Source organism: Acinonyx jubatus, chromosome B2, assembly GCF_027475565.1.
Source record: "Acinonyx jubatus isolate Ajub_Pintada_27869175 chromosome B2, VMU_Ajub_asm_v1.0, whole genome shotgun sequence".
Classification (NCBI taxonomy): Eukaryota; Metazoa; Chordata; class Mammalia; order Carnivora; family Felidae; genus Acinonyx; species Acinonyx jubatus.
Window position 1 is genome coordinate 51131583 of NC_069385.1, and position 26939 is coordinate 51158521.

General features: G+C 35.1%; 1 protein-coding gene across 4 annotated transcripts in view; it reads left to right on the plus strand.

Annotated features, from left to right (window-relative positions):
- REV3L (REV3 like, DNA directed polymerase zeta catalytic subunit) overlaps window positions 1-26939 on the plus strand; it is a 174140-nt gene that overhangs the window by 111098 nt on the left and 36103 nt on the right. For all 4 annotated transcript variants that reach the window (XR_003419422.2, XM_027057077.2, XM_053222364.1 and 1 more), the window contains exons 17-21: window positions 3973-4165; window positions 5632-5743; window positions 11845-11960; window positions 14635-14753; window positions 21440-21558. Coding sequence is in view for 3 of the 4 variants with exons in the window: in XM_027057077.2 (XP_026912878.2) it covers window positions 3973-4165; window positions 5632-5743; window positions 11845-11960; window positions 14635-14753; window positions 21440-21558 (659 nt within the window). In the remaining variant the exon portion in view is untranslated. The remainder of the gene's footprint in view (window positions 1-3972; window positions 4166-5631; window positions 5744-11844; window positions 11961-14634; window positions 14754-21439; window positions 21559-26939) is intronic.

Here is a 26939-nt window from a genome sequence, read left to right on the forward strand (position 1 = left end):
TAGAAAACTTTTAAGTATGTGTGGAACAACTTAGGTTTTTAAAACTACTTTTTCAACTGTAAATTTTATGATATCTAAGTACAGGTCAAGTATTTATTTCCATGCAGAAATTTAGCACCCACATTGAAATGTGCTGTAAATGTAAAATGCACACTGATTTTGAAGACTTTAAACAGGAAGAAAGGATGTAAAATATTAATTAGTAATTTTTATATTAATTACACATGTTGAAAGGATGATATTTTAGATGTATTGAATGAAAATATTTTTAAATTAACCTATTTTTACTTTTTTAAATGTAACTACTAGAAAATTTTAAATTATATGTGACTTTCATGTTACACTTTTTTTTTAAGTTTATTTATTTTGAAAGAGAGAGAGTGCACATGAGGGGGAGCAGGGGAGGGGCAGAGAGAGAGGAGGGAAGAGAGAATCCCAAGGAGACACAGGGCTGGATCTCACAAACCATGAGATCATGACCTGAGTTGAGACCAAGAGTCATATGCTTAATCAACTGAGCCACCCAGGCACCCCCATGATATTTCCATTGAACAGTTGTTTTAGGTCCTTGTCCTCTTTAGAGCACAGAATTCAATTTATTTTTTGTGTTTTTGTTCTCAAGTCAATTCTGTCTTAAACTGTTCTGAGGATGAGCATAAACTAAAAGAAATATTCAAATATTGTCCTCATTTTTATCCTAAATTTGAACTAAGATTTGTACTTTTCTAGAAGTAGATTAGAACATAGTCTAATTGCCTAATTGTTTGTACATTTTTCCATTCAACAGCATTTCATTTAGTTCCTGAATTTTACCTACTTGGCCCTGTACTATTCTCTGTAGCCAAGATAAACTAAGTAATAAACTCAGGAATACATGTCTTAATGAAGAATACACCCAAAATTAGAAAAATAAAATACCATGATAAAAAAATCTTTTATTAAAGCAAATTTAATAGACCTTAGCAAATACTTGTTACATTTGATTATCCTTTATGTATTTGAAAAACTTAATCTTCTTCTTATGCTCTTTATTTCTACATAACCTCATCTCAGAATCATGGGCCCTCTTGAAGTTAAAATCACTTGGGAGGACTGGCAGGTTGCTCACAGCTTCTTCCCTAAGAAGGCCTCAAGGCATACTACAAACAGCCACCTGGTGGTCAAATAGGGAATGAACCATAAAAAATCTGCACTATGTATGCTGTCCTTTTTCCAGGAAATTGTGCCCTCAGCACTTTTTCTTCTGTGTCCCATTATGCTACACTAACTTCTCTCTCTTCCGCATATAAATACTCAGGGTAGAAGAGAAGGGGTATAATCCTCATCCACCTTTGTCCCCTACCTCTTTCTTAGTCATATTCAGTAAATCTCTCCCCCATCTCTTCATTTCATATATTTGCTTATAAAGAAAATGCCCCTAAGATCAGTGCATTTTATATCAAAGAGTAGAAAGGGCAAAATTTTAATGTGAAGTTTGGCCTACTAAATAAATAAACCTCCACAAATCTTTTGACCTGAAATTGTCTTCAGTCTTCTCCATAGTCTTTGCACATGTTCATCCTTTTCTAACTAAACCAGTTTTTTGGTTTTGTTTTGTTTGAGTTAGGGAAAGGTTTTCCAGTTACATTTTTTTATTTACTAAATTAATACGTGCTTTGTGTTAAAAATATATGCTCTTTAGGTTTAGATATATATTTAAAAGTAGAAGTTCTTTCCCTTAGCTCCCCATTTTATTGGTTAGATTTTTTTTAAGTAAAAAAAACTTTTTTTTGACATTTATTTATTTCTGAGAGACAAAGAGAGACAGAGCATGAGCAGAAGAGGGGCAGAGAGAGAGGGAGACACAGAATCCAAAGCAGGCTCCAGGCTCTGAGCTGTCAGCACAGAGCCTGATGGGAGCTCGAACTCACAAATTGCAAGATCATGACCTAGGCGGACGTCAGACACTTAACCAACTGAGCCACCCAGGCGCCCCTTAAAAAAATTTTTTTAAGTTTATTTTTATTTATTTTGAGAGAGCAAGTGGGGGAGGGACAAAGAGAGAGGGAGAGAGAGAATCCAAGCAGACTCCAAGCTGTCAGTGCAGAGCCTGACACAGGGCTTGAACCCACAAACCATGAGATCATGACCTGAGCTGAAATCAAGAGTCGGATGCTTAATGGACTGAGCCACCCAGGTGGCCCTGGTTAGATTGTTTTGTAATAGAAACAGCTATATTATAGGGGTGCCTGGGTGGCTCAGTCGGTTAAGCATCGGATTCTTGATTTTAGCTCAGGTCATGATCTCATGGTTTGTGGGTTCAAGCCCCGTGTCGGGCTCTGCGCTGACAGCTCAGAGTCTGCTTGGAATTCTCTCTATCCCTGTCTCTCAAAAATAAACTTAGAGAAACAGCAATGTATAAGGAAAGTGGTAGATTTGTGGATATTTGTTTTATTATTCTTTATGCTTTCTATCTGCATAATGTTCTTTATAGTTTAAAAAGTACTTACCTAGAAATTTACTAACGAATACACACATTACATGTATATGGTAAAAAAAATTCAATCAGGACCAAAAGATTTACAATGAAAATTAAGCTTCCCTCCTACCTCAGACTAAGTAGTCTCCTTCCCCAAAGGCAGTAGAAGTAGTTCTGTGTTGTTATGTCTCTTTGCAGAAATTTCCTATGCATGTGCTTTAACATTTCTTACATACATATACACATACTACACTCACTGGTTCCACTTTTCAATGTATTATGGTGATCTTTTCGTACTAAAACATCCAGATCTGGCTAATTCTTTTGAAAATTTTAAAGGTTAAAAAGTATTCCATTGTATGTAGTCTTCATGGGATGTCACATAATTTATGTAACCAGTCCTCAACTGATAGACATTTATGTTTTTAGTCTTTTATGACTTATGAAAGACTAGAAATATCATAATTTTTAATGCACATCCTCATACATAAATTTTGGCTACATGTATGATTATATCTGCAGGATATATTGTCAGGAATAAAATTGCTAGATCAAAGGGTACGTCTGTTTTTAATTTTGATAGATAACTTCTAAATTGTCCTCCAAAGAAGTTTACTAAATTCTACTCACATCACTAGTGAGAGCCTTATATTGATTACATTTCTTCAACAGCTGGCATGCAAAATAAATACAAAATACAAATCGTTCATTAAATCTATATGACTTCAATAATTACCAATATTGTAACAGTAGTCTACTGTTTTTGTATTGCCAGATATTACTGGTACAGTGATGGTTATAATTCCGGCTGTAATCATGAATCTAACTTAAGTTGCTTTTTTTTACCCAGAGTTTCTACTCAATTACAGTTAAATCCTTTTATTTTTTATTAACATTGGAAAGTAGGTATAAAAAGCAAAATACTACCTTTTTTTGCATTTTTGCCAAAGAGAAAGTGTGTATGGGCAGAAATCTAGCTATTGTTGTAGTTGATGCCATAATATTCTTATATTTTTTAAAGAAAAACTATTATAAAAAAACTTGCCCAGTACATACAGAAGTAAATTGAAGTAGTAGAGAATTAATAGGAGCTTCAAACTAAAATACATCTCTTTTTAAACTATAGGTGAAACCATAGTTAACTGGGTAGAAAGTAAAAAGTAGCAGACTTTGATTCAAATAAACAACCACTTGGACTAGTCATTCTCTTTCTCAAACAGGAATGAAAAAATTGAGAGGCACTTGCATGTATTTTAAAGAAATAGTTTTAAGTATGTATTGTCACTGAGAAATTATAGCATAAGCAGTTTTTCTAGAATAAAAACATGAATTAATTTAATCTAATCTTAGAAGTGAAAATCCTTAATCTGTGGAGTATTAAACTGTGGCTGTGTCCTTTATGGTTTTTTTTTTTTTTCAATTTTACACATATTTCCTTGGAATCTTGGTGAAACATTTCTTTCAACATGTCCCAAAAAATAATCTAAAATCCTAATTTTTATTTCCTTTTATAGATACAAAATCTTACCCTAATCAGTGTGGAGTTACATGCTCGAACTAGACGAGACTTAGAACCAGATCCTGAATTTGACCCAATCTGTGCTCTGTTTTACTGCATTTCATCTGACACTCCACTACCAGATACAGACAAAACAGAACTCACAGGTGTAATAGTGATTGATAAAGACAAGCCTGTCTCCAGCCAAGGTATTTGTTCATTTTTATTAATTTTGTACCTACCCACCCTGGGATGAACCTTTTAATGGGGCAATTTCTGTGCTGGAGATCTAAGCCAAGCAAGTATAAGGAACTCCTTTTATATTGTTCTAAGTATTGTTTTATAGTATATTAATTGCTAATACTGAATTAAAATGATAATCTGTAGGTTGGGTGAACAGTCTTCCTTATGTATGCATTGCTGGTATTTTGCTACTAATACAGAGTTTCTCTTTGCTTTTAAGAAGTTATTAGTGTCAGTTAATGGATTAAAAGAAACTTTTAAGATGTATTCCAATTTTGTTCATATGTATGTTTTTGGCTTAGATGTTCTTCATATAGTATACCATATAAAGGCATTTTATAAAATATCAAGTGTCCTTCTGCAGTATTGAATAATAATACATGAATTCAGTCAGCTGAGAAGGAAGTCTTAGCACCGAACAAAACCATGTAGGAATTTACAGTTTAATCAGTGGTGTGCTTGAGCTGACTTGTACCAGCTCACAATCCAGTTACTAAATTTTTATGAATTCTTTGAACTAGTTGGTGTCACATTGGTAGTTTGAGATCAGCATGGAGAGGGAGGAGTCTTTTATGGAAAAAGGCAAGCACTACAAATCAGGTCTTTTTTTTTTTTTTTCCTTAGGAGGTAGTTATAAACAGTTACCAGCATACCACTGATTAAAATATTCTCTACTAGGGGCACCTGGGTGGCTCAGTGGGTTAGGCATCTGACTTTGGCTCAGGCAATGATCTTGTTGTTCATGAATTTGAGCCCCCCATTGGGCTCTACTGTAAGCACAGAGTTCAAATCAGATCCTCTGCCCCCCTCTCCCTCTGCTCTTCCTCCACTTGGATGCGTGTGTGCACACTCTCTCTCTCTCAAAAGTAAACATTTAAAAAAGTAAATAAAATATTCTCTACTAAACAAAGCTCTTCCTATGGGAAGAGTAAAGACAGAAGCAAAGTAATGAAATTTTTTGAGGTGACACATTATTACTTGAGGAATTTGGTGACTGTAGACTTTTCAGGAAAATAACGGAATGAAATTTGAATTTTCAGTTGCATATTAAACTAGAAAAACTTTAGGAAAGTTTTTAAGAAATAGACTTAAATTATGTATTTACTTTGGGGAATGCTCTTTTTTTTTTTTTAATGTTTATTTTGAGGGAGACTCCATGTGGGAAGGGGCAGAGAGAGAGAGGGAAAGAGAGAATTCCAAACAGGCTCCACGCTGTCAGCACAGAGCCCAAGGAAGGGCTGTAGCTCATGAACCATGAGATCATGACCTGATCCGAAGTCAAGAGTTGGGACACTTAACCAACTGAACCACTCAGGCACCCCTGGGGAATGCTCTCTTAATTTAAAGTATTTCAGTAGCATAATTTCACTCAAAATTTAGGGTTTATATTACTTACACAATGTGTGTAATAAACATTTTGCTTATTTTTTAGATATCAGGTATCAGACCCCATTACTGATTAGATCTGGAATTACAGGACTAGAAGTTACCTATGCACCTGATGAGAAGGCACTTTTTCAAGAAATTGCAAATATAATAAAAAGGTATTGTTTTGTATTTTCTGATTTTTCCAGCTTTTGTTCAGAGGGTCCTTTCTTGCTCTTGATTAATAACATGGGCAAAGGTAGGAAAGAAGAAGAGAATTTCTTCCTGTGGCCCTTAAAAGTAAAATTATCCTTGGAAAAATTTTGCCCTTACCTCTCATCACCATCCATCACCATTTCCAGCAGACTAGGGACGGCAAAACAATATTCGGTTCTCAAGATTGAAGAAGAAATATTGGTTTAGCAACTCTGGCTTTCCCAGTTGGATTTTAGTGTGATTTTTCTATGGTAGTGAAATAATGGGGAACTGTACTAAACTTAAATTGTATTATTCATTAAATAGGCTTCTACCTTGGGAGTCAGCCACATTTCAATACATTGTTTTTTTTTTATGTTTTCTGAGTTCTAAACCAATGTTTTCAAAAAGTGTTAGTATGCAATCTATTCGTAAATCTAGGATTATGTGGTCCATACTCTTCTGTAATACATAGTTCCTTAAAAATCTCTTTTGATCATTTGATGGTTGGCCTGGATGATTGATAGTAGAATCTTGTCAAAATTTATGAAAAGGATTTTTTAAAACAGAAGTATTTTAATTTAAAAATAATTAAGTGAATCTTTTGCATTTTCTAAAGACTATAACTTTTGGTAACTATGGACCCTTCTGTTAAATGCTTCACTTTTCCAGGCACTTAAAATTTCTGCCTATTGCTAGGCTTAGGTTTTTAAATACCTAAAGCAGGCTGGAAAATAGCCTTTGTATCTTTATGTGTGGATAAAAGCTCTCCTTGAGCGTGTCGTTACACTCACCCCTTTCTGTTTTGCTTTCTGTGGTTTGCTTTCTGTAGTTGAACTCTTTCCTGTAGAACTGAGACAGTATTCTGCATGAAAGATCAAGATGATATCCTACAGACTGAATATCTGATTCAGTCCCACCCAGATGCGTTAGCATAAACCATTTTGAAATTTAGAAAACCAGAACATGTTTTCAACAAAACAAAATTAAATTAAATGTCAGGACGTCAAAAATAATGCACAGCTTACCCACCACTCTAGGGAGGAAACAAGAGAAAAGTATTTTTACTCTTTATAGTACTGGTGACTGGATGGATTCCCATCCATTTGAGTCTTGCCATTGTCATTCCTACCTTTTATCTTCTCACAGAGGTTGTCATCAACATGTCAGATGCTTCAGTGCCCACACTTTTATTTCTGCAAGCAGCTTAGCAAAAAGAACATGCAGAGTTTTAGTCAATACCATTTTGTGTGCCAGTACATGTTCAGTAATGTCCCTGGGCTTTGTATGCTTGTGTACTCCTTGTTAGATATATTCCCAACAACAGGCTTATCTGCCAACACTGAGAATTTTAGCAATCATTTGCAAGTGTAGTAACTTTCTTCATGTCCATAACATGAATTATATTAGTCATTAAGAAAAATGTAGTAAACAAAATAAAACTAATTTCTGGTTCTTACACTAGAGGATCATATGATTATTAAGTGCCTAAATAGCAACATTTCAGTTCTGTAATGTCCTTTATAATTATTCTAAACAGGCCCCTAAAAGATTATTTTATTCTTTCAGCCCCTTTGTTGAGTACCTACTCAACACAGGCTTTGTTAACCACATAGATTTTGGTTTGGGGTTTTGTTTTTGTTTTTGTTTTTGTTTTTTTTGAAAATTAACAAATACATTTATTTATTTATTTTTTACTTTTTTTCAATATATGAAATTTATTGTCAAATTGGTTTCCGTACAACACCCAGTGCTCATCCCAAAAGGTGCCCTCCTCAATACCCATCACCCACCCTTCTCTCCCTCCCCACCCCCCATCAACCCTCAGTTTGTTCTCAGTTTTTAAGAGTCTCTTATGCTTTGGCTCTCTCCCACTCTAACCTCTTTTTTTTTTTTTTTTTCTTCCCCTCCCCCATGGTCTTCTGTTAAGTTTCTCAGGATCCACATAAGAGTGAAAACATATGGTATCTGTCTTTCTCTGTATGGCTTATTTCACTTAGCATAACACTCTCCAGTTCCATCCATGTTGCTACAAAGGGCCATTTTTCATTCTTTCTCATTGCCACATAGTACTCCATTGGGTATATAAACCACAATTTCTTTATCTATTCATCAGTTGATGGACATTTAGGCTCTTTCCATAATTTGGCTATTAACAACATAGATTTTGAAGTCAGCCAGCTCTGTTTTGTTGTTTGTTTTTTTTTAAGAATATGGCTATTTTGTATGCTTCTGCATCTATATTTTAAACTTATATATCTTAATGAATGGAAGATGTTACTGGAAGGACAGGGGTTTTTTTAAGTTTTTATTTTAATTTCCAGTTCGTTAATATATGGTGTAATATTAGTTTCAGGTGTACAATATAGTGATTCCATTGTTCAGTACATCATCCCTTGCTCATCACAGCAAGTGCGTTCTTAGTCTCCATCACCTATTTCCCCCATTGCCCCACCCACCTTCCTTCCACTAATCATCAGTTCTCTATAGCTAAGAGTACATTTCTTGGTTTGTCTCTTTTTTTCCCCCCCTTTTTTCATTTGCTTTTGTTTCTTAAAGTCCACATGTGAGTGAAATCATGTAGTGTTTGTCTTTCTCTGACTGACTTATTTTGCTTAGCATAATACTCTGTAGCTCCAAGTCATATGTTTTTTTGTCTTGAGCAAGTTACTTATCTCTCTAAGCTTTAGTTTCCTCATCTGTAAAATGGGTAATAGATATGAAAATTAAATGAGATAATGCACATAAAACTCTTAGCCTGGTCAGTACATAAATGTTAACTCTGAGTGTAAGGTGTAATAGTAGGTGCTAAATATAAAATTGAATAAAATATAGATGCACACTTTAAGAGTTTTATTGTTTGTATTTTTCCATTCTTAATATTATATGTTCTCAAATGGCAAACATAAAAAGTAGTATGAAATTATATTAGACAAGTAAAACCAAATCCATTGTGTTGTCACAATCATTTTTTTCCTCTGTATTTCCTTGAACTTATTAATAATTTTCCATTTTTCCCAGCCTTCCTAACTTGGATATAAGCTTTGACTTCTTCCTTTTTCTCTTTCCTGCATGCATATATTACATTTATCTAACCTCAGAATTATGTTTCAAGATCATTCCTTTCCCCCACCCCACCCTGCTATTGCCACTGCCTAGTTAGAACCCCCTCATCTCTCTTCTGTACAGATGTTAATGGGTTATTTAAAATTTTAGTTGCGGAAACAGCTTTTTTTTTTTTTTTTTGCCTAAGCAAGTAAATCATTTTCATATTTCTGCTGCTTCTGTTTTCTCCAGTTTTATTTTTTCCTTCACCACTAATCCCATCTACCCAACCTTGTTCTTTCCATAACTTTTAGAAACCAGGTAGAGTTGATAAAAGTCACCAAAATTGAAGAACAAGTCACAAAGATTTTGTTATTGTCACCAAATGTTTTCACAGAAGAAATGAAATTCTTGTGGTTTTGAACTTGAGTTGAGACCTGTCTTATCAGCCTTAAGAGTCTCTTTAGATGAAATGGCCTCTAGGTCAAAAAATAAATATACATAATAGATCTGGAAAATATTGAAAGGACTAAAATCTAATCAGTTAAGAGAAGCAGAGTGTTCTCTGGTTTGTTTTTTTTTTTCCAGCAGTCATCTCTGAGCAGTAGCAGTTTATAAAACAGACAACTTTTAAAAATATACATATTTTTTCAAAACATCAGAAAATAAGTGTACTTAACCAACTCTATTAGGTGCTGCAACATAGCAAATAGCTAACTGGAATAATAATCTTTGCAGTAATAAGATATTTTATGAATCTGGCAAATTCAGATAAAGAAGTCAGAACTGCCTTTATAGAAGAAGAAGGGCTCTGTAACCATCTGGCATCTTCTTCATGTACCTGTGCTTAGAAATATATGCGTAGGCATTCCAGCAATCTTCCACATTCTTAAGATCAAGGCCAACTGTGGCCACATTGTAATGCCTGTTCTGGTCGTTCTTGGTATTGAGGCAGTCAACTGCATGGGTTCTGGTATATGTGTATGGGAATCCTTCAAATCTCCTATCCCTGATAATCCTTAGAGCCACTTGATACGGTATTTCTGCCCCAATTTCTCAAATTTAGACGGTGCATAGTTTTCAGGAAGATGCACTTGTCTGTCAGATAACTGCCCTGAAGAGAGTTTAACTTAATTGAAGAATTGATGAAATTGCTATCGACAAAGATATGTTAACCTATTAGATGTTATGTTAGAAGACTAATGAACAGGAAGAGTGTTGAGAGACTTCTGTTTTCTTGGGTGCCCTAGGATCTTTCTGGACTTTTTGTTTAAGAATTAGTCTACCTTTTTAGCCTTTAATCTCTGAGATTAAATATTTGCCTCATTGTTGCTTATTGCCTTATTTTCCTTTGCTTCCCCGTACTCATGTCTTACCCCTGCCCTTTGTTCCAGAATTGCCAGCCATGAGGCACTTTCTTCCAAGAAAACACTTTTTTGTAGGTTGGTGAAAAGGTCCATTTGGCTGTTCTGTTAAATTGATCAAGTGGTTTTCTCAGAAATTTCAACCCTATTTGTATAGAGAAAAACACGTGGATAATATATACATTATCTTTTTCTCCTGACAAGTTTGAGAGCTATTCTGTAAGTCCATGGTATAATAGCAGGTCACAAGCAGATTACCAGATATTGAAATTTATATTATAGAATGTATTTTGATAGGGCCTTTAAGGGATGGAGAGAATAAAAAGAATGATGTTGCAAATGTTTGAACCTAATTCTTTTGACATCAGCCATTTAAATATACTCCAGGATTAAAAATGAGACATTTTTGTGACATTCTTGTATTCGTTGACTAAGTGAAAACTAAAGCCATTCAACCCCATCATTTTAAGAAAGCAGTTATGGAAGTATGGTAAACTATTAGCAAACCAGTTCTAAAAATAGATCTCATGATCTGCTTATGATTCATTGTTATACCAGAGACTTCCAGAGTAGCCATTTATAGCTTGCATCAGTAAATTAGTAGGATCCTACTACTAGGATACTTTGAGTGATACTTCAGGTGTTAAATAATACAATATGGACAGGCTGCACATTCCCCAATTCAGAGTGACTATAACCAATAAGTAAAACCCAAATTTATAGGTTTTTATGATTTTTCACTCTGCTTTTTGGCTTTTATCAATAAGAAAATAATCAGTAATTTAGAGCTTCTAATTGGGAGCATAATCATAGCTTTTGCTCTCAAAGTTTTTGTTCTCATACAATTTTTCCATTGAAGTAAATCTTCAAGTTTATTTTTCCTTGCACTGTAACCAAACATTTTTCTGTGGTGGTCACTATGAAAGTCCTAAGAGGAGCCACAAAGAGGCTCTTTCTGAGTTGGATGCACATTATCAGTGCAGTTTTACCAGTGCAACTAACTGTGTGACTGCAGTGAGCACCTTTTTTCCCTAGTTTCTGTTGCTTAGCTTCCCCACATTAATCTCACCCCTGTTAATATTTCATTCTTCCATTAAGCTGAGTCACCTTCTTCTTAAGCTTAGAGGACAAACTTGTCATTACCAAGGCCTTACTTCCTGTAAGGAACAAGTCATTAATTAAAATTAAGTGGGAAAAGGAAGGTGTTTTCATTTTCTTTCTCAGCTTTAAAACTGTTTAAGGACAATATAGGTTAGAGGGGTAGGGAAGTAGCAACAAAATGACCTGGGGGGATCTTTTTCAAAACATGTGTCCACACATGCCCTCACACTTCACCCTGCCCCTACCCTCATGATATTCTCAATCATTCTCTCATTCTTGTACTTCAGTGGTAATGCCTCTCTCGTCCCAATTTCTATCAGCTTCTTTCCTAAGTCATATCAAATGAATATGTAGTCTCAGTAAAAACTATGTTTGCTTTATAAAAGTAGCTTCCAATCAGAAACTCTAATCTATTCCTTCTTATATAGAAAGTGTATAGGTGCCATTGTACCATCCCTTCTCCATCTGAGAAACCGAATAGATTTTTATCTTTTGCATTTTATATCACAAAGAAACAATTCTTCTGATTAAAGCTTCAAATGTGTGGTCCTTGTTCAATTTTTTCATTCCTTTAGGTATGATCCTGATATTCTGCTAGGATATGAAATTCAGATGCATTCCTGGGGTTACCTCTTACAAAGGGCTGCTGCCTTAAGTGTTGATTTATGTCAGATGATCTCTCGGGTGCCAGGTACGAAGCCTTGTGAATATTTTATGGTTCAACCACAGAGTAAATTACAAAGTGAATAAAGACAAGGTGTTAAAAAGTACTATTGTTCTAGCCTGATTTTAATACTAAATTATGTAAGCTCTAGATGTATCATAACTCCATTATGGACAAATTCAAAAATCAAGAAAAAAGAAAAAACACCCCCATGTTGCTGTTATATATGCTGTTAATATATTTGTTGGTATCTTTTCTTTCAGTCATTTTTCATATACATATGTAAGCCTCTTTTATATAACTTTAGTCACATATTTCTCCCATTTTTATTATGCTTCTTTCATCTAGTATCTTATTGTGAGTATTTTTCTGTATTCTGAGATAGTCTTCATAATCATTATGAAGCACACAACATTTCTTTGGTTGATGTACCATAATTTTATTTTGTCTGGTTCTATGTTTTATGCTTTTGGTTGGAACGCTGTTTATTTTTATTTGGGTATCAGGCTAAAAAATTTGCATGAATTTTGAAGGGTGTTTCCCACAAGTCTGATTCTGTTCGAAGGAGGGAGGCAATAACATTCATACCAAAATTACAGTTGATAAAGCACCTTTCAGAGTTATGTTTTTCCTTACAACCGTAGAATTTTTAATAACTTGGTTTTAAAGTCACAAGTCTGACTAGGACAACAGCATATACTTTGGGTATATTGATGAAAACTAATCAAGAGAACTCCTGGGAGAGGTTAGGACTTCAGTACAATGTCTTAAGTGTTAGTAATTTTAAAGGGAAAGGCTGAAGCTAGAAGATTCAAAGACCATAAATATTTTGAACTATGCAAAAAGCTTGGAATAAAAAGGCAGAGATAATTTTAGGTTTTCACTGCATAAATTTCTTGTAGCTTTTGTGTCCCTTGGGTGCTAGGAATAGTGTGGTATATCTCAATTTTCTCAACATTTATTTGGGATAGGTTTCTGAATATTCAGGAGAGGCAGCATGAATGTTCAGGTGTACATATTAGTTTAATTAGCTGTAACAGGTAAGGTATATGACTTAAGATCAGAAGAGTGAATGAAAGCTCGTCCTTTTTATATATATATACACACACACACACACATATGTATATATATGCACACACATATATAGACATACACATATATATACACGTGTGTGTGTGTGTGTGTGTGTGTGTGTGTATACATTTTTTTTTAAGTAGGCTCCATACCCAATGTGGGGCTTGAAGTCACAACCTTGAGGTCAAGAGCCCCATGCCCTACTGACTGAGCCAGCCAGGAGCCCCAGGGTCTTGTCCTTTAAGAATACCACAGAAGCCATTTTTATGAGGCAACATGGTACAGTAGAAAGGGGATGGTTAGGAAGGCAGTAAAGAGCACAGATTCTGGAGAAGGACTAGCTAGGTTCAAATCCTGGTGATCCTGCTAACTAGCTATGTGATGTCAAACAAGTTACTTAGCCTATTTATACTTCAGTTTGTTCAGCTGTAAAACGAGAATGATAATACAACTTATAGAGCAATTGTGAAGTACTTAGAACAGTGCCTAAGACCACAGTAAACATTATGTAAGTGTTAGATGAAAAAAACTTGTAAACATCATCTCTTTAAATTAAAGAAGAGGGATGAATGTGTGTACATGGTCTCTCTGGAATCAGGTAACCCTGGTTTATAGTACTGGTTCTGTTTCTGTATGACCTGGGACAAGATATAACATTTCTGAGTAAAATTTACTACAATGCAAAATGCAGATTATACTAACATAATAAAGTGGCTAGGTTAAAGTAAAAGAAACAATAAAGTTCTTAGAACATAATAGACATTCAGCATATAGTAAATATATTTATTATTCCAGATCTTCTAATTAACAACATTTGTATATATCCAGTATCATATAAGAGAAACACATTTTAATTTCTATTCTAGGTAAAGTCATCACCTAAGAAACTAGACTCAGAACTCTACTCTTCATCTAGTGGTCCATGCAAAGTTAGAATTTCATTCTGAATAGGAATGTCATTAATTGATGTCAACAAATTTTCAGAGAGTTTAGGTTAAAAACTCTACCATGTTTTCCAGGAAGTGACCAATGTAACTATAAACATATTCATCCTAATACTAAAGGAATGCTTTAGTGTTAGGTGTTCATAAAAATGGCACCAAAAATTAACCAAATTTAAAGTAAAAAGAGTATTATTTTTAAAATATGTGTGTATGCACATTTTTATTATTTAAAAATATATAATTTTCAATTACATTTCACAAAATTCCTTCATAACTTAGAGTCTTTTTTAAGTTTCATTTGTTAGAGCCTGAGCAGGGGAAGGGCAGAGAGAGGGAAAGATCACATCCAAAGAGGAAGAGATTTTGCCAAGAGAGTCCGCCGATAGTGTTGAGCCCAGTGCGGGGCTTGAACTCACAAACCATGAGATCCTGACTCGATCTAAAATCAAGTCAGAAACTCAACCAACTGAGCCACACAGGCGTCCCACTTTCATAACTTAGAGGAAAGAAAATTGTTTTATTAATCAAAATAGTGATTATTCACTCTCTAAGTCTAATACAAAATAGTGAATTATGTTTCATCTTTAATCTTTCTCTTTCATTTTTATTCTCATTTTATTTGGCGTAATTTGCTTGGAAATTTGGTTTCTGTGAGTCCTGATACAGTCTATTCATTTCTGTAGATGACAAAGTTGAGAACAGATTTGCAGCTGAAAGAGATGACTATGGATCAGAAACAATGAGTGAGATAAATATTGTTGGCCGAATTACACTAAATCTTTGGAGAATCATGAGAAATGAGGTAAGGTGCTTCATCTAAAATTTCGTTGGAAATAAGAGATTAGGTCAGTATAACTGTTTCATTTATTGTAGAGTATTAGTATAGTCCACCATGTAATTTATGCTTCTTTGTGAATTATTTTTATTATACTTAAGTACAGTTACAAAAATAAATACTACCTTCTAAAATGCAAAGCTACAAGAGTATTTAATGTTGTTGATGTGTTAATTTTTTTTTTTTCCATTTGTGTCTAAGGTAGCAGTAGCTAGGAAAGTCTACAACTATCATGAAGTATTATGTTGTATGTGTCAAATGTTATATAGTTTCATCATTTTTTTCACTTAATATCAGATAAATTCAGCTTGGCCTTTCTGATTTATTAAGTAAGAAAAATTTAGTTTACACATAAGAAGGAACTAAGGATATTTAAAAACTGGGTCAGATGAAGAAGGTAAATTGGAGAGACAGTACTTGGAAATAGTTAATAGCAGCTTCCAAGTGAGGCTTTGGGGGTCCAGATAAGGATTTTTCGTAGTATAAATTTCAACAAATTATCTCATTAGTTTGCAGTCACTCAGAAAAATAATTCTTTCGCCAAAAATGTAAGATCATAGGATCTTATAGTATGTTTGCATTCTTGAAGTTGCTTGAATGTAAACTTTTATTAAAATGCAAATGTAAAAAATGTAAAAATGTAAAAAATTTTATTAAATGTAAAAAAGGATACCTACTGTAAATTGGTCTGTTCTCAAATTTTGGACTTTAGGTAATATTAATACAGAATGTTTATATTTAAAAGAAAGCTGTGTTCTTCAGTCGCTTCTCTTTGAAACTACTTTCTCATTATATACTTTTATTATACACTCATCATTAACTATGATCTTTCTGACTCTTCTAGATTTACATAAAACATTTGACTTTCCAAACATGCCCTCTGCAATTCTTTTGGGCACCAAGACACAGTAATCCTTTCACGTAAAGAAATATATTCTTTATATAAAATTCAGGTGTCCTTATTTTTCTTATTTCCTCTCTATACCGTGAGCCTAACGTTACTCTCACATTTCATCCAATTTGAAAATGTTTAGTATATGTAACTGCTTGAGATGATTTTATGTTATTTTCTTCTCAAAATATTATCAGAGCATAAGAATCTCTAATGACTTCAAAATAGCTCCTAATGACACAGCATAGGATATGGAAGGTACAAGAGATTGTGGTGTATTTGGTTTGTTTATTCCATTATATAATTTAAACTGTGGTCTCTGATATTGTCTGTGATGAACACATAAATTATGTAAACACAAAATTAAATTCTTGAATCTTAGTTTCATCCTTGAAGATCCAAAAGGCAGCTATACAGTTATTCACTATTAGCTTAGAATCAGAAATTGGAGAGTAATTTTTTTTTTAATGTACAGCTTTCTTTAGTCCTTTCAGAGGCCTCCTCTAATTATAAGCTTAATATATAGTCTATCTGATCTTTATTTGTAAATAAGGGAACGACTGTGAGAAAGTATGAATTGGATAATTTCCTAGATGGGCCAAACTGCAAAAACCGGATGGTCGCTTTTTTTTTTTTTTTTTTTTTTGCTAATCCAACGTATTCCCGATAATTTGGAAATTTCCAGGAAATCCTGAATGAACCTGTGGGAAGTACTATCTTATAACTTAAATTGTTTTGGAACTTTAAGGGTTATGACTTTGGACAGAAGCTGGCCCTGAGAACTTTCATATTAGAGATCCTCAAACTATTTTTTTTTGGATTTAAACAGTTCCAGAAACTCCTTTTTTTTTTAATCTTTATTTCTTTTATCTATATCTTCCTCATGACACTTAGCAGTTTCTAACTAATTGATTTTAATATGCTTTTTGTTAAAAATAATTTGTATCCACTATTAAAACAAAATGAATGCAGACAAGTATGCAAAATGAAAGTGAAATCCTTTTGTCTCTCTAGGACATCTCCTCAACTGTTACACCTCCTGATATAGTTTACAGTTGAATGAATATCTTTCCTTATATGCCTAGTTTGAGTTTTTTAAATTTTGTTTATTTTTTAATATAATAGTTTTCACTCTCCTGCTAACTTTAACATAAAATTACTGCTAGACTTTGAATCCTCAGTAACAAACACAGTGCCTCTTAAATAGTGCTCATGACGTACTTGTTGATTACTTGAATAAAAGAATAAATGAGTCTTCCCCAGAAGATGGTGTTTAGAGGCCTTCTGGATATCAACTGAATCTAGACCTTTCAAGAATTTGCCACCAGATACTTATTACATGCCATCTCTATAGCCCAAATTTGAGCCAGGGGGTAGATCAATTAAGAGCTTCCTCTATTTTAATAGGCAGAGAGGCATGTTATATGGATGCAGATGTTGGTAGGTGGGTAGATGGAGCAATGTGTGGAAGTTCTCTTCTGACTGCTTCAATTTTCTCAGTGAAATAGCAGTCATGGTTCTCAACTGAGAGTGAGCATAGTGGAGGGACTTGATGGGTTTGAGGGGAGAAGAAGAGTATGAAATAGTTATGTAGGAGAATTTGAGGATAGTTATTTAAGAAAATAAAGTATAAAAGCTAGGCAGTGTGGACAGCACATTTGAGATTCACATCAGAAAATTAAAGTGATACCTGCCAGCTATGTTCAGATTCACAGATACAAGCGTAGATAAGACAGGGTTAGATTCAACCACCACTCATAAGCAAAGGATTATGACTTTGTGAAAAAGTAATTAATTGCAGAGCAGGTGAGGGGCAAAGAAGGAAATAGTAGTGAAAGGTTGTGATTATGATTGTGCAAATTGAGCTAGATGGGAGCTCGGGGTACTAGAGGGAGTAAACTAGAAAGATGAGAGATGGTGGTCAGAGGATGGGATGAGGAGGGGGTAATTATTGGTAATAATAGAACTTGGAGTATGATCATGGGAGTGGATGGCTAAGGTGGGATGGAGGCAGTGACAGGTGCATTTGCCTCATACCTCGCTCACTGGTAGCAGTATGGAAGGGGACAAGAACAGAGGTAAGGAAACCAGGGAGAAGATTATTGGGGTAGCTCAAATGAAAGTTGGCAGTTGTGTAAGGATTTAAAAAACAATTTAGAGGATAAATCCACAAGAAAAAGATGAAGAGGAGGAGGTGTCAAGAATGAGGATCAGGGTTCTGACATAGATCATGTTTAGGTGGGAAGATGATTTAAGAATATAGAGCATGAGATATCAGTCAGATAACCAGGTGAAGGAAGATGCGCAGCAGGCATATACCTAAGTCCCAAGTATGGGGTAGAAGTCTAGATTAGAGATCCAGCCTTGGAAGTCACATCAGAGTAGATGAGCTCACAAAGAAGCAAATACAGGGAGTGATCGAAATTGAGCCAAGGACATTTTTGTGAATGAAACCCTTTGAGTAGACAGAGGAATCAGCTCCTAAGAAATAGTCATAAGATGAAGAACCTGGAGAGAATATTCCTAGCAGAGCCACTAAGGAAGTCTGATGTTTCCACATAAGCATGTAAGCCTCCCATTATCTCAATTTGGCAACATCAGAATCTGTTTGTAATGTGTCCTATTAAAATCTCAGTCTGTCAATAAGCATGTCAGGTGCTTTTAAAAAATTTTTTTAACATTTTATTTATTTTTGAGAGACAGAGAGCACAAGCTAAGGAGGGACAGAGAGAGGGAGACACAGAATCTGAAGCAGGCTCCAGGCTCTGACTACTAGCACAGAGCTTGACATGGAGCTTGAACCCATGAACTGTGAGATCATAACCTGAGCCAAAGTCAGATGCTTAACCGACTGAGCCACCCAGACGCGCCCAGCCTGTCGGGTGCTTTTAAATAAAGACAATGTGATGGGCAATGAAGATTAGGTAGAAGTAAAATAATATACTTGCTACCATTCATATATTGTTTTATCATTTATAAGGCATTTTTACAGACTTGTCACTTTTACGTTTTGCTACAAACTTGTGGTATAAATAAGACAACAGAGTAGTGAGGTACTATTCCAGATAGAGAAAACTGAAATTCACGGAGGTTAAGTGACTTGTTGAAAGCCTCCTACCTAGTAAGGGGTCGAGACTCGGACTCATTGTAGACATGCTGTCTGTCTTTAGAGAGCTTAGTGTACATTTTATTTTAAATATAAATATGTATAAAATATAAAATAAAATATAAGCTCTCTGAAGATAGCCTTCCAGTGTCCTAGAAATTTCTTACATCTTCATATTGGTACTGGTTACATGGTTGTGTGTGTGTGTGTGTGTGTGTGTGTGTGTATAAATTTATGAGTTGTTCACTTTAAATTTTAATATAATTCTTTTTTTAAAGTATGTGTCAAAAAAATTTTAAATTGGAGACTCAGGAAATGAGCAACTGAGGGAATAAAGTGATGGAGGATATAGGGCACAGGTGCTTGCTTATGATCTGCTTCCATTTTTCTTTGATTTCGTCTTTATTTCCTCTATTCCCCTTAACTAATTCTCTGCCTCTCCCAGTTCTGAGTAAGTTTATTTCTAAAGTGATTAACCATTGTGTTATGCACATTGACTCTGTGAATGGATAAGTGTAACCCACCTCTGTCAGACCATTACCTACCAATAAATAAATGGACAAGCATTGTAACACTTTATTTATATCAGTTCTGACTTTGATCTACATATTACATTTATTCAGTGTTGAAGTTACTTAGATTTCCCCTGAAAACAAGTTGCAAACTCCTACTTCATATTTCTGGATTCATATTCCAACTTCCAGAGTAAATCACTCTCTATAGATTAGAATATTCCGAAGATAGATCATCTTAGAGTTCACGTTTCCTTCCTTTAGTTTTACTCACAGCTGAGATTATATAGCTAAGTATATTTATGTTCCTGTGAACACCAGGAAAACTCAAAGTAGAGTGGGTGTCATAAGTTTATATTTGTGTAGTCTTAATTCAGTTATGAAGTTGTTCTATTTGAAATAAAATCAATCCAGAACACAGATCTGCCATCTGCCTCAGATATTGGGGACCAGTTTCTTAAGATTTTAAGTTTACTTTGAGTCACAGAATCCCCTCGTTAGTACTTAATAGGTCAACCTACATGGCAAGCTTCAAAATGTTCCCTAATGAGAGAGCTACAGGACAAGAGGACCTTTTCTGAAGAGGTTTCTTTCTTCTTTCTTTCTTTCTTTCTTTCTTTCTTTCTTTCTTTCTTTCTTTCTTTCTTTCTTTCTTTCTTTCTTTTTTCTTGTGTTAATGAGGATATATACTCCAGCAGAAGTTTAGATTTGGTCTAAAGTGATATATGTGTATTAGGTAATCATGTAACTACCTGAAATCAGATGTTTGGCTACATTTTCTGTAACATTAAATGGGAATTTTTTTAAAAAACAAAACCAAATGAAAATATTCATTAGAAAGTAGAAGAGTCACTCAAATGTGGGGATCTTAATAATAAAAGGAGTTATTCATTTATTTTTGAAAGAAATATTCCAGGTCATTACTGATTGTTGAAAAAAATGATGATTAAAAAAGAAAAAAAAATGATGATTAACTTCCAAGATAATGGGTTAGTACCTGCTTTATACTGGTGACTCTGTGTGTGTGTGTGTGTGTGTGTGTGTGTGTGTGTGTGTGTGTATGTTTGCAAGTATACTAATTCCAGTGCTGTTGAAGTAAGACCAAAGATCTTTTGATTCTTTTGGAGATGAGCTTTTAAAATTCAGTCCCTGTTTTACACCTCCTGGGTTATAGAAGTGGAAAAGAAAATATTTTAAAATTATAATACACAAATGTGAAGTGCTTCTGAACTATTCCTCAGAATCCCAAGCTGACCTGAGAATGAGGACTGCTGATTCCTCAGTTTCCATTATGCATTGAAATACCTGCCATTGTCTAGATTGCTTCTGTCCTATAGGTATTTTTGAGACATTGTCTAGGTAGAGGTATGTTTCATGAATTTGGACCTTTTTAAAAAAAGTATTCTTTTCCCATTAACATACTTTTCCCTACATATTTTGAAGATGGGGAAACATTTCTGCCATTTCCTTTCATCTTTTGCTTTTGGAATGAAATTAACTGACTCTATAATGTCCACGTATTGGGTCTTAGTACCAGTGTAATTCTTGGAAGCAGAATGAATGCCTGCCCTTAACTAGATAATTCATTCTTGAATCTGTGGAATTCTGTTAATCAGCATGTCATCACAGACCAAAAAGTAGGTGTGCAAAAAACAGAAAATTAGTGTGTTTAAAAATGCTTCTTACTGTAAGAGGTGCCTGAGTGGCTCAATGGGAAGAGCATTCAATTCTTGATCTTGGGGTCATGCATTCAAGCACCACATTGGGTATAGAGTGCTAAAAAAGATAAACTTAAAAAAAAATTTAATGCTTCTGTCAGTATTTGCATTGGTATAGAGTATAAAAAGAAGTGATGAAAACTGAGATCTCTGAAGTATGTCATGACCAAGTTGAACTCATCAGGTGTGATTGTTTTCCAATTAAATGGTAATTAATTCTGGACAGAATATTTCTCTCTAGAAGGCTATATATATGTAGTTTTAAACTATTTATAGTTCACTTGTAACATTTTTGCAGGTAGCTTTCATGCCTAGTATGAAAAGTTTCAAGTACTATTTTGGATCTCTTAGAACCAAATTTGCTCGTAAATACAAACATTATTATAATGAAGTCTTGGTTCTTTTGGTTTTTTGTTTTTTTTTAGGTGGCTCTAACTAACTACACCTTTGAAAATGTGAGCTTTCATGTTCTTCATCAGCGTTTTCCCCTCTTTACCTTTCGAGTCTTATCAGATTGGTTTGATAACAAGACAGATCTGTACAGGTAATGTTTTATAACTCTGAAAAGGATAATAACTCTTTGTTAGTAAAATCAATATCATTAGAGTGTGATTTACATACAATAAAATGCACACATTTAAATTGTATTGTGCAATGACTTTAAAAAAATGTATACACCCTGTAGCCACTACCCCAATCTAGACAGTGAACATTTCGAACACCCAGAAAATTCCATCGTGAGCTTTGCAGTCAACCTACCTATCCATTAATCATCCAGGTAAGTGCTAATTGAATTTCTGTTACGATAGATCTGTTTTGCCAATTCTAGAACTTCATGTAAATAGAGTTATTTACAATCTACCACTTTTTGTCCGGCTTATTTCAAGAACTCAGCATGCTCTGTTTTGAGATTCAGCCTTGTTGCTGTGTAAACCAGTAATTTGTTCAGTTTTATTAAGAGGTAATACTCCATTGTATGGATATACCACAGTTTATCCAGTCACCTATTGATGGACAATTGAGTTGTGTCTTGTTTGAGGCTATTAAGAATAAAACTACGTGCAAGTCTTTGTGTGAACATACATTTTCATCTCTCAAGGAGTGAAATTGCAGGGTCCCATGGTTAGTGTGTTTAACATTTTAAGAAACTGCTAAATTGTTTTCTTTAGCAATTCTTCTAGTGCAAGTCCGCTGGCAACAAATTCTCTCAGGCTTTATCTGTAAATATCTTTATCACAACCTTATTTTTGAAGGATATTTTCAGTGTCTAATTCTGGAGTTGAGTTTTTGTTTTTTTGTTTTTTGTGTTTTTTTTCTTTCACCATTTTAAAGATTTCACTCCTTTTTTTTTTTCTGGCCTCCATTGTTTCTAATGAGAAATCAACAGTCATGCTCCTCATTTTTCCAGTGTATGCAAACAGAAGGAATTACTCAGCTCTCCTGGTCCAGAGTCAGGCTTTAGAAGTTTCTATTCTCCTGAGGCTCAGGGATGAGTCTTTCTCAACATTCCTGCACTTCTCACAGTGCAATGGACTTCTGCTTTGTACCCTTGCCAGGTCTTGGCCCCAAGCAGACTTCTGACTCTCCCCCAGGGGGAGAGTCCTTCTCTCCTTCCTCAGCAGCACTGTTTCTTTGCCTGGAATCTATGATGGGAGGGTCTCCTGCCTCTTTTCCAGTGGTAGACAGCTGCTGCTTGTTACTTAGTACAAGGCACACAGTTGGAACAGGGGAGGGTGCCTGCCCTTCCCAGCATTAGACATCTTTTGCATTTATTCTTTCCCCAGAGATAATGGATCTCTGCTTAAATCCTGAGGATTAGAGTTTCTTGCCAGTCCCATAGCACCTCAAGCCTTTGCTTCATATGAGAGATGAGTCAGAGGAAGATTTCAATCCTTTGTGCCCTGCCCCCAGTTTTCATGGGGGGCCCATGGAAAACTACTCTTCTGGTATCTGGGGTTCCTAGTGATTCTAAACTATCATGCATCCCATGCATGACCTTTAAGAATTTATTAACATTTTAACTTTCATTCTTAAATGATTTTATGGCAGCTGCCTTGGCTGCCAGTGCGCTGCCAAAGATGAAATAAGTTATGTGTCCTCAGATGTGTTTGTCACCCTGTGAAATTTAGTTCACCTGATTCTCTTGTAACCGCAACTGTCAGATGGCTTCCAGAAAACATGATTGTGTAGATTTTCTTGCTTTTTATTATTGTTAGACTGGAGTGATGTACTTTATAGCTTTCAATATCTGAAGCAGAATTCTGTAATTTTTTTTTTCCTGGCTGCTTTCAAAGTTTTTCTCTTTGCTTTTGGTTTTCAATAATTTCACTATTGTGAAATTTTAAAAATTTACCTACCTTTCTTGGTGTTTGCTGTGCTTCCTAGAGATTTAAGTTGATGTTTTTCATCAAATTTAGGAAATTTTTGGCTATTTCTTTAAATAATTTTTCTGTCCCAATCTCACTCTTTTGTAAGACTCCAATTACACGTGCGTTAAACTATTTGACAGTGTCCCACAGATTTTTGAGGCACTGTACAGTTTTCCTCAGTCTTTCTCTAACGACCTATCTTTAGGTTCACTAACTTACTCCTGTCATCACCAGTCTGCTGTTAAGTCCAGCGAATAACCTTTTTGAATTTCAGTTATTGTATTTTTAGTTCCCAAATTCTCACTTGGTTCTTTCTTTTCAGAGTTTCCATATTTTGTTTCCCTATTCATTTGCTCATTAAGGCTTTATTTTTCTTTTAATTTTTTGAATATTTTTTTCCTTAGATTCCTAAACATACTTGTAATAATTACTAAATGCAACACCTGGCTCTCTCTGTATTAGCTTCTGTTTAACTGCTTATTCTCCTAACTGTGGGTCATATTTTTGTTTGTTTCTTTGCATAATTATGTAATGGATATTGTTGATGTTCTGTTGTACAGATTCTGGAGATTTATTATCTTCCTGTGAAGCATGTTTATATTTGCTCTAGTTTGCAATTCAGTTATTGGCTGATCACTTATTGAACTTATGCAAACCTAGTTTTTATTTGTTAAGGTGGTTTTCTGGAAAGCCAAGGTGTTTCCTACATTCCTCAAACTTGGCAGGACTCTGTCTCCAAACTCTATCCCATTGGCATGTTGCTAGTGCTTAGTTTGAGGTTTGTCTAGAGTAGGCCTTGCTCTAGGACAAAGGCCTCTGAAGGCACAGTTTTTCTGGGCTCTCAGCTGGATGCCCAATTGTTAATAAAGGGATAATGACATCTCTCCTCTGGCATTGCTAGCCCTCCAACCCCAGCACTGTCTGAATAGTTTAATTCCAAACCCAAGCCCACAGCAGCTCTCCTTAGTAAGCTTCATATGGTTTCATCTTCCTCATTTTCAGTGTGGCCCTGGGCCAGTCACTCACAGGAACCCCCCACCTGGATTACTGACTGCTAACCTCTGCTCCTTGCACATATACCCTGTCCCATAGATTCCAGCTACAAACTGCATAACTTTAATCTCTGTCTCCGTGGCTTAGCAAGACAGCCACACTATACTTAGACTGTAGTATACGGCAGTATATTTTAGGAAGTTTTCTCCTCGTGGGCTGGGGTTCACCTCATGGGTTTTTCTTCTCTCGAGAAGCACAGTCTTGCATTGCCTATTGTTTGTTGCCCAGAAACAATCATCTCAACTGTTATATCAAAGCAGCTTCAGACTAGTCCAATACCAGTTGTTCTGTCATAGTCAGAAGTGAAAGTTCCCACCTCTACTTTTCCTTAAGTTGAAAGTAAAATGATAGTAATAAGCTTAAAAAATAGCTATATAAAGAAAAAAAGCCATGAAATTAATGTGTCTGATGTTTGAAAGGAATGAAGCTCTGCTTATTGAATTGGAAGGCCACATGATGATGAGGCTGGAAAGATGTAGCCTTAGAAATAACTTGATGTGTTTAGGGGAACTGCTTTCTGAGCATGTCATCTGCAGTCTCCTTTGAGGAATCTCAAGTAAACTGAAATCACAGAAAGCACTAAGCTTATAATGAAAGCCTTATAGAAACAGAAGTTTAGAAGAAGTTATCTACCAGTAAATAAAATGAAACTTTTATTATTTTTTTAATGTTTATTTTGGGGAGAGTGTGCATGTGAGTGGGGGAAGGGCAGAGAGAGGGAGCCAGAGGATTCCAAGTGGGCTCTGCGCTGACAGTTCAAACTCCCGAACCGTGAGATCATGACCTAAGCCAAAGTCAGATGCTTAATCGACTGAGCCACACAGGCACCCCTAAAGTGAAACTTTTAATGGTAATATTAAAGTTACCATTGAAAACTACATTTATTGGTTTATTTTTAAGCCCTGAAGTGCTGTAAATGCATGTTTTGCTACCTCTAATTAGGATGATAAATTATTGCTCTTGCCAAGTGAAATCAAGAGCTGGACCTAACATATTACATAAGGGACTTGAACTAGACATTAGACCATTTATGTTAGATGGCTTGTGTTACATGGAGAGTCCATACAGTCTTTCTTTGGAGATACTTTGGAAGATCACACAATTTTATTTTAAAAATTTAAATGGATTTTTACCAACAAAGTGAGTCATACTCTTTAATTTGCATTTGCTTTGTACAGTGTTTTAAGTAAATATATACATATTTTATAAATGGTCTCAGAAATTAGAGTAACTTGCTAGTCAAGAATTTCTTGTATTAAATCTGTTTGTAAAGCTTGGAGGAGCCCTGATTATTATCACTTTGTTTTTATGAATTCACATTCGGTCTCCTGAAAACCCTTGATTTATATAAACAAGTTATGTTCCTGAAGTTTTGTTGTTTGGGACTTAGAATGTATTTTTCCATAAAATACTATGTTTCGTGATTAGATTCCTCTATCAGTCTATAAAACCTCTCCTAATCCCCAATATTACTGATCTAGAGAACTCATAGTAGCATTCTGATTTCATCTGCTTTCCAAGCAATAGTTATTAAATACTATCCCAGTTTCTGAGGTAAGAGCTCTGTATTGGTAGTAGAGTTACGTAGCTCAAGAAGATAACGTTCAAAATGTTTTTCTTCATTTCCTGGATGTAGATAGAGCCAATCCAAAGAAAAAAGTTCAGAATAAGAAATTTGTACTTAGAATTCTTAAATCTCCTTTTTTTGTCACCTTCTTACATGCCCTGTCCCAAAAAATACCCTGTACCCTCAAGATGCTCTAAGTTCACCACCTACCCAGGCCTATCATGAATAGCTTATACTTTATATTTCCCTTCCTCTTCCTCTTTTGTGTTGCCTATCACACTTGAGTTTCACAAAGTGTTAGGAGGATGGCATAATTCTTTAACGACAACAACAAAATTACCTAACAAAATTCTGCATTGTCACACTATGTTTATTTTTTTTTAAGTCCACAGTGTAATTCCATTCTCTTTTTATATCACTTGGCTAACCAAATAGGTCTAGAAGTTAGGGATGAAGGTGATTTTATGTTAAAAAGATTGCTTTTTTAATTTAAAAAGTCCATGTTTTAAATACTTTAAAAATATACATTAGGAAAGATACAGAGTGACATCAGCAAGATGGTAGAGTAGGAAATCCTAGGCCCTCCTTCCCCTATGAACACACTGATTCAGCAACGCTTCACAGACAGATTCCCTTTATGAGAAACCCAGAAACTGATTGAAAGATTCTTGCACCCTGGGTGAATGCAGAACCAGACTCAACAAAGCTGGTTGGAAGATTTGGGACACCCTCTTGCCAGGGACCCTGCCTCTGGCACAGGGCCATATGATCAGGAAAAGGCCCCTAGCTTCTCTAAGGGAAGGGTATGGGAGGATGGTTTGCATGTCCAGCACCCCAACTTTTCCAAGGAGTTTCTAACAACCAGCACAGTCTAGCCGGCAGAGCCGAATGGAGATGGTGGTATGGGCTGGTAGATGCCATAGATCCTTCCCCCTG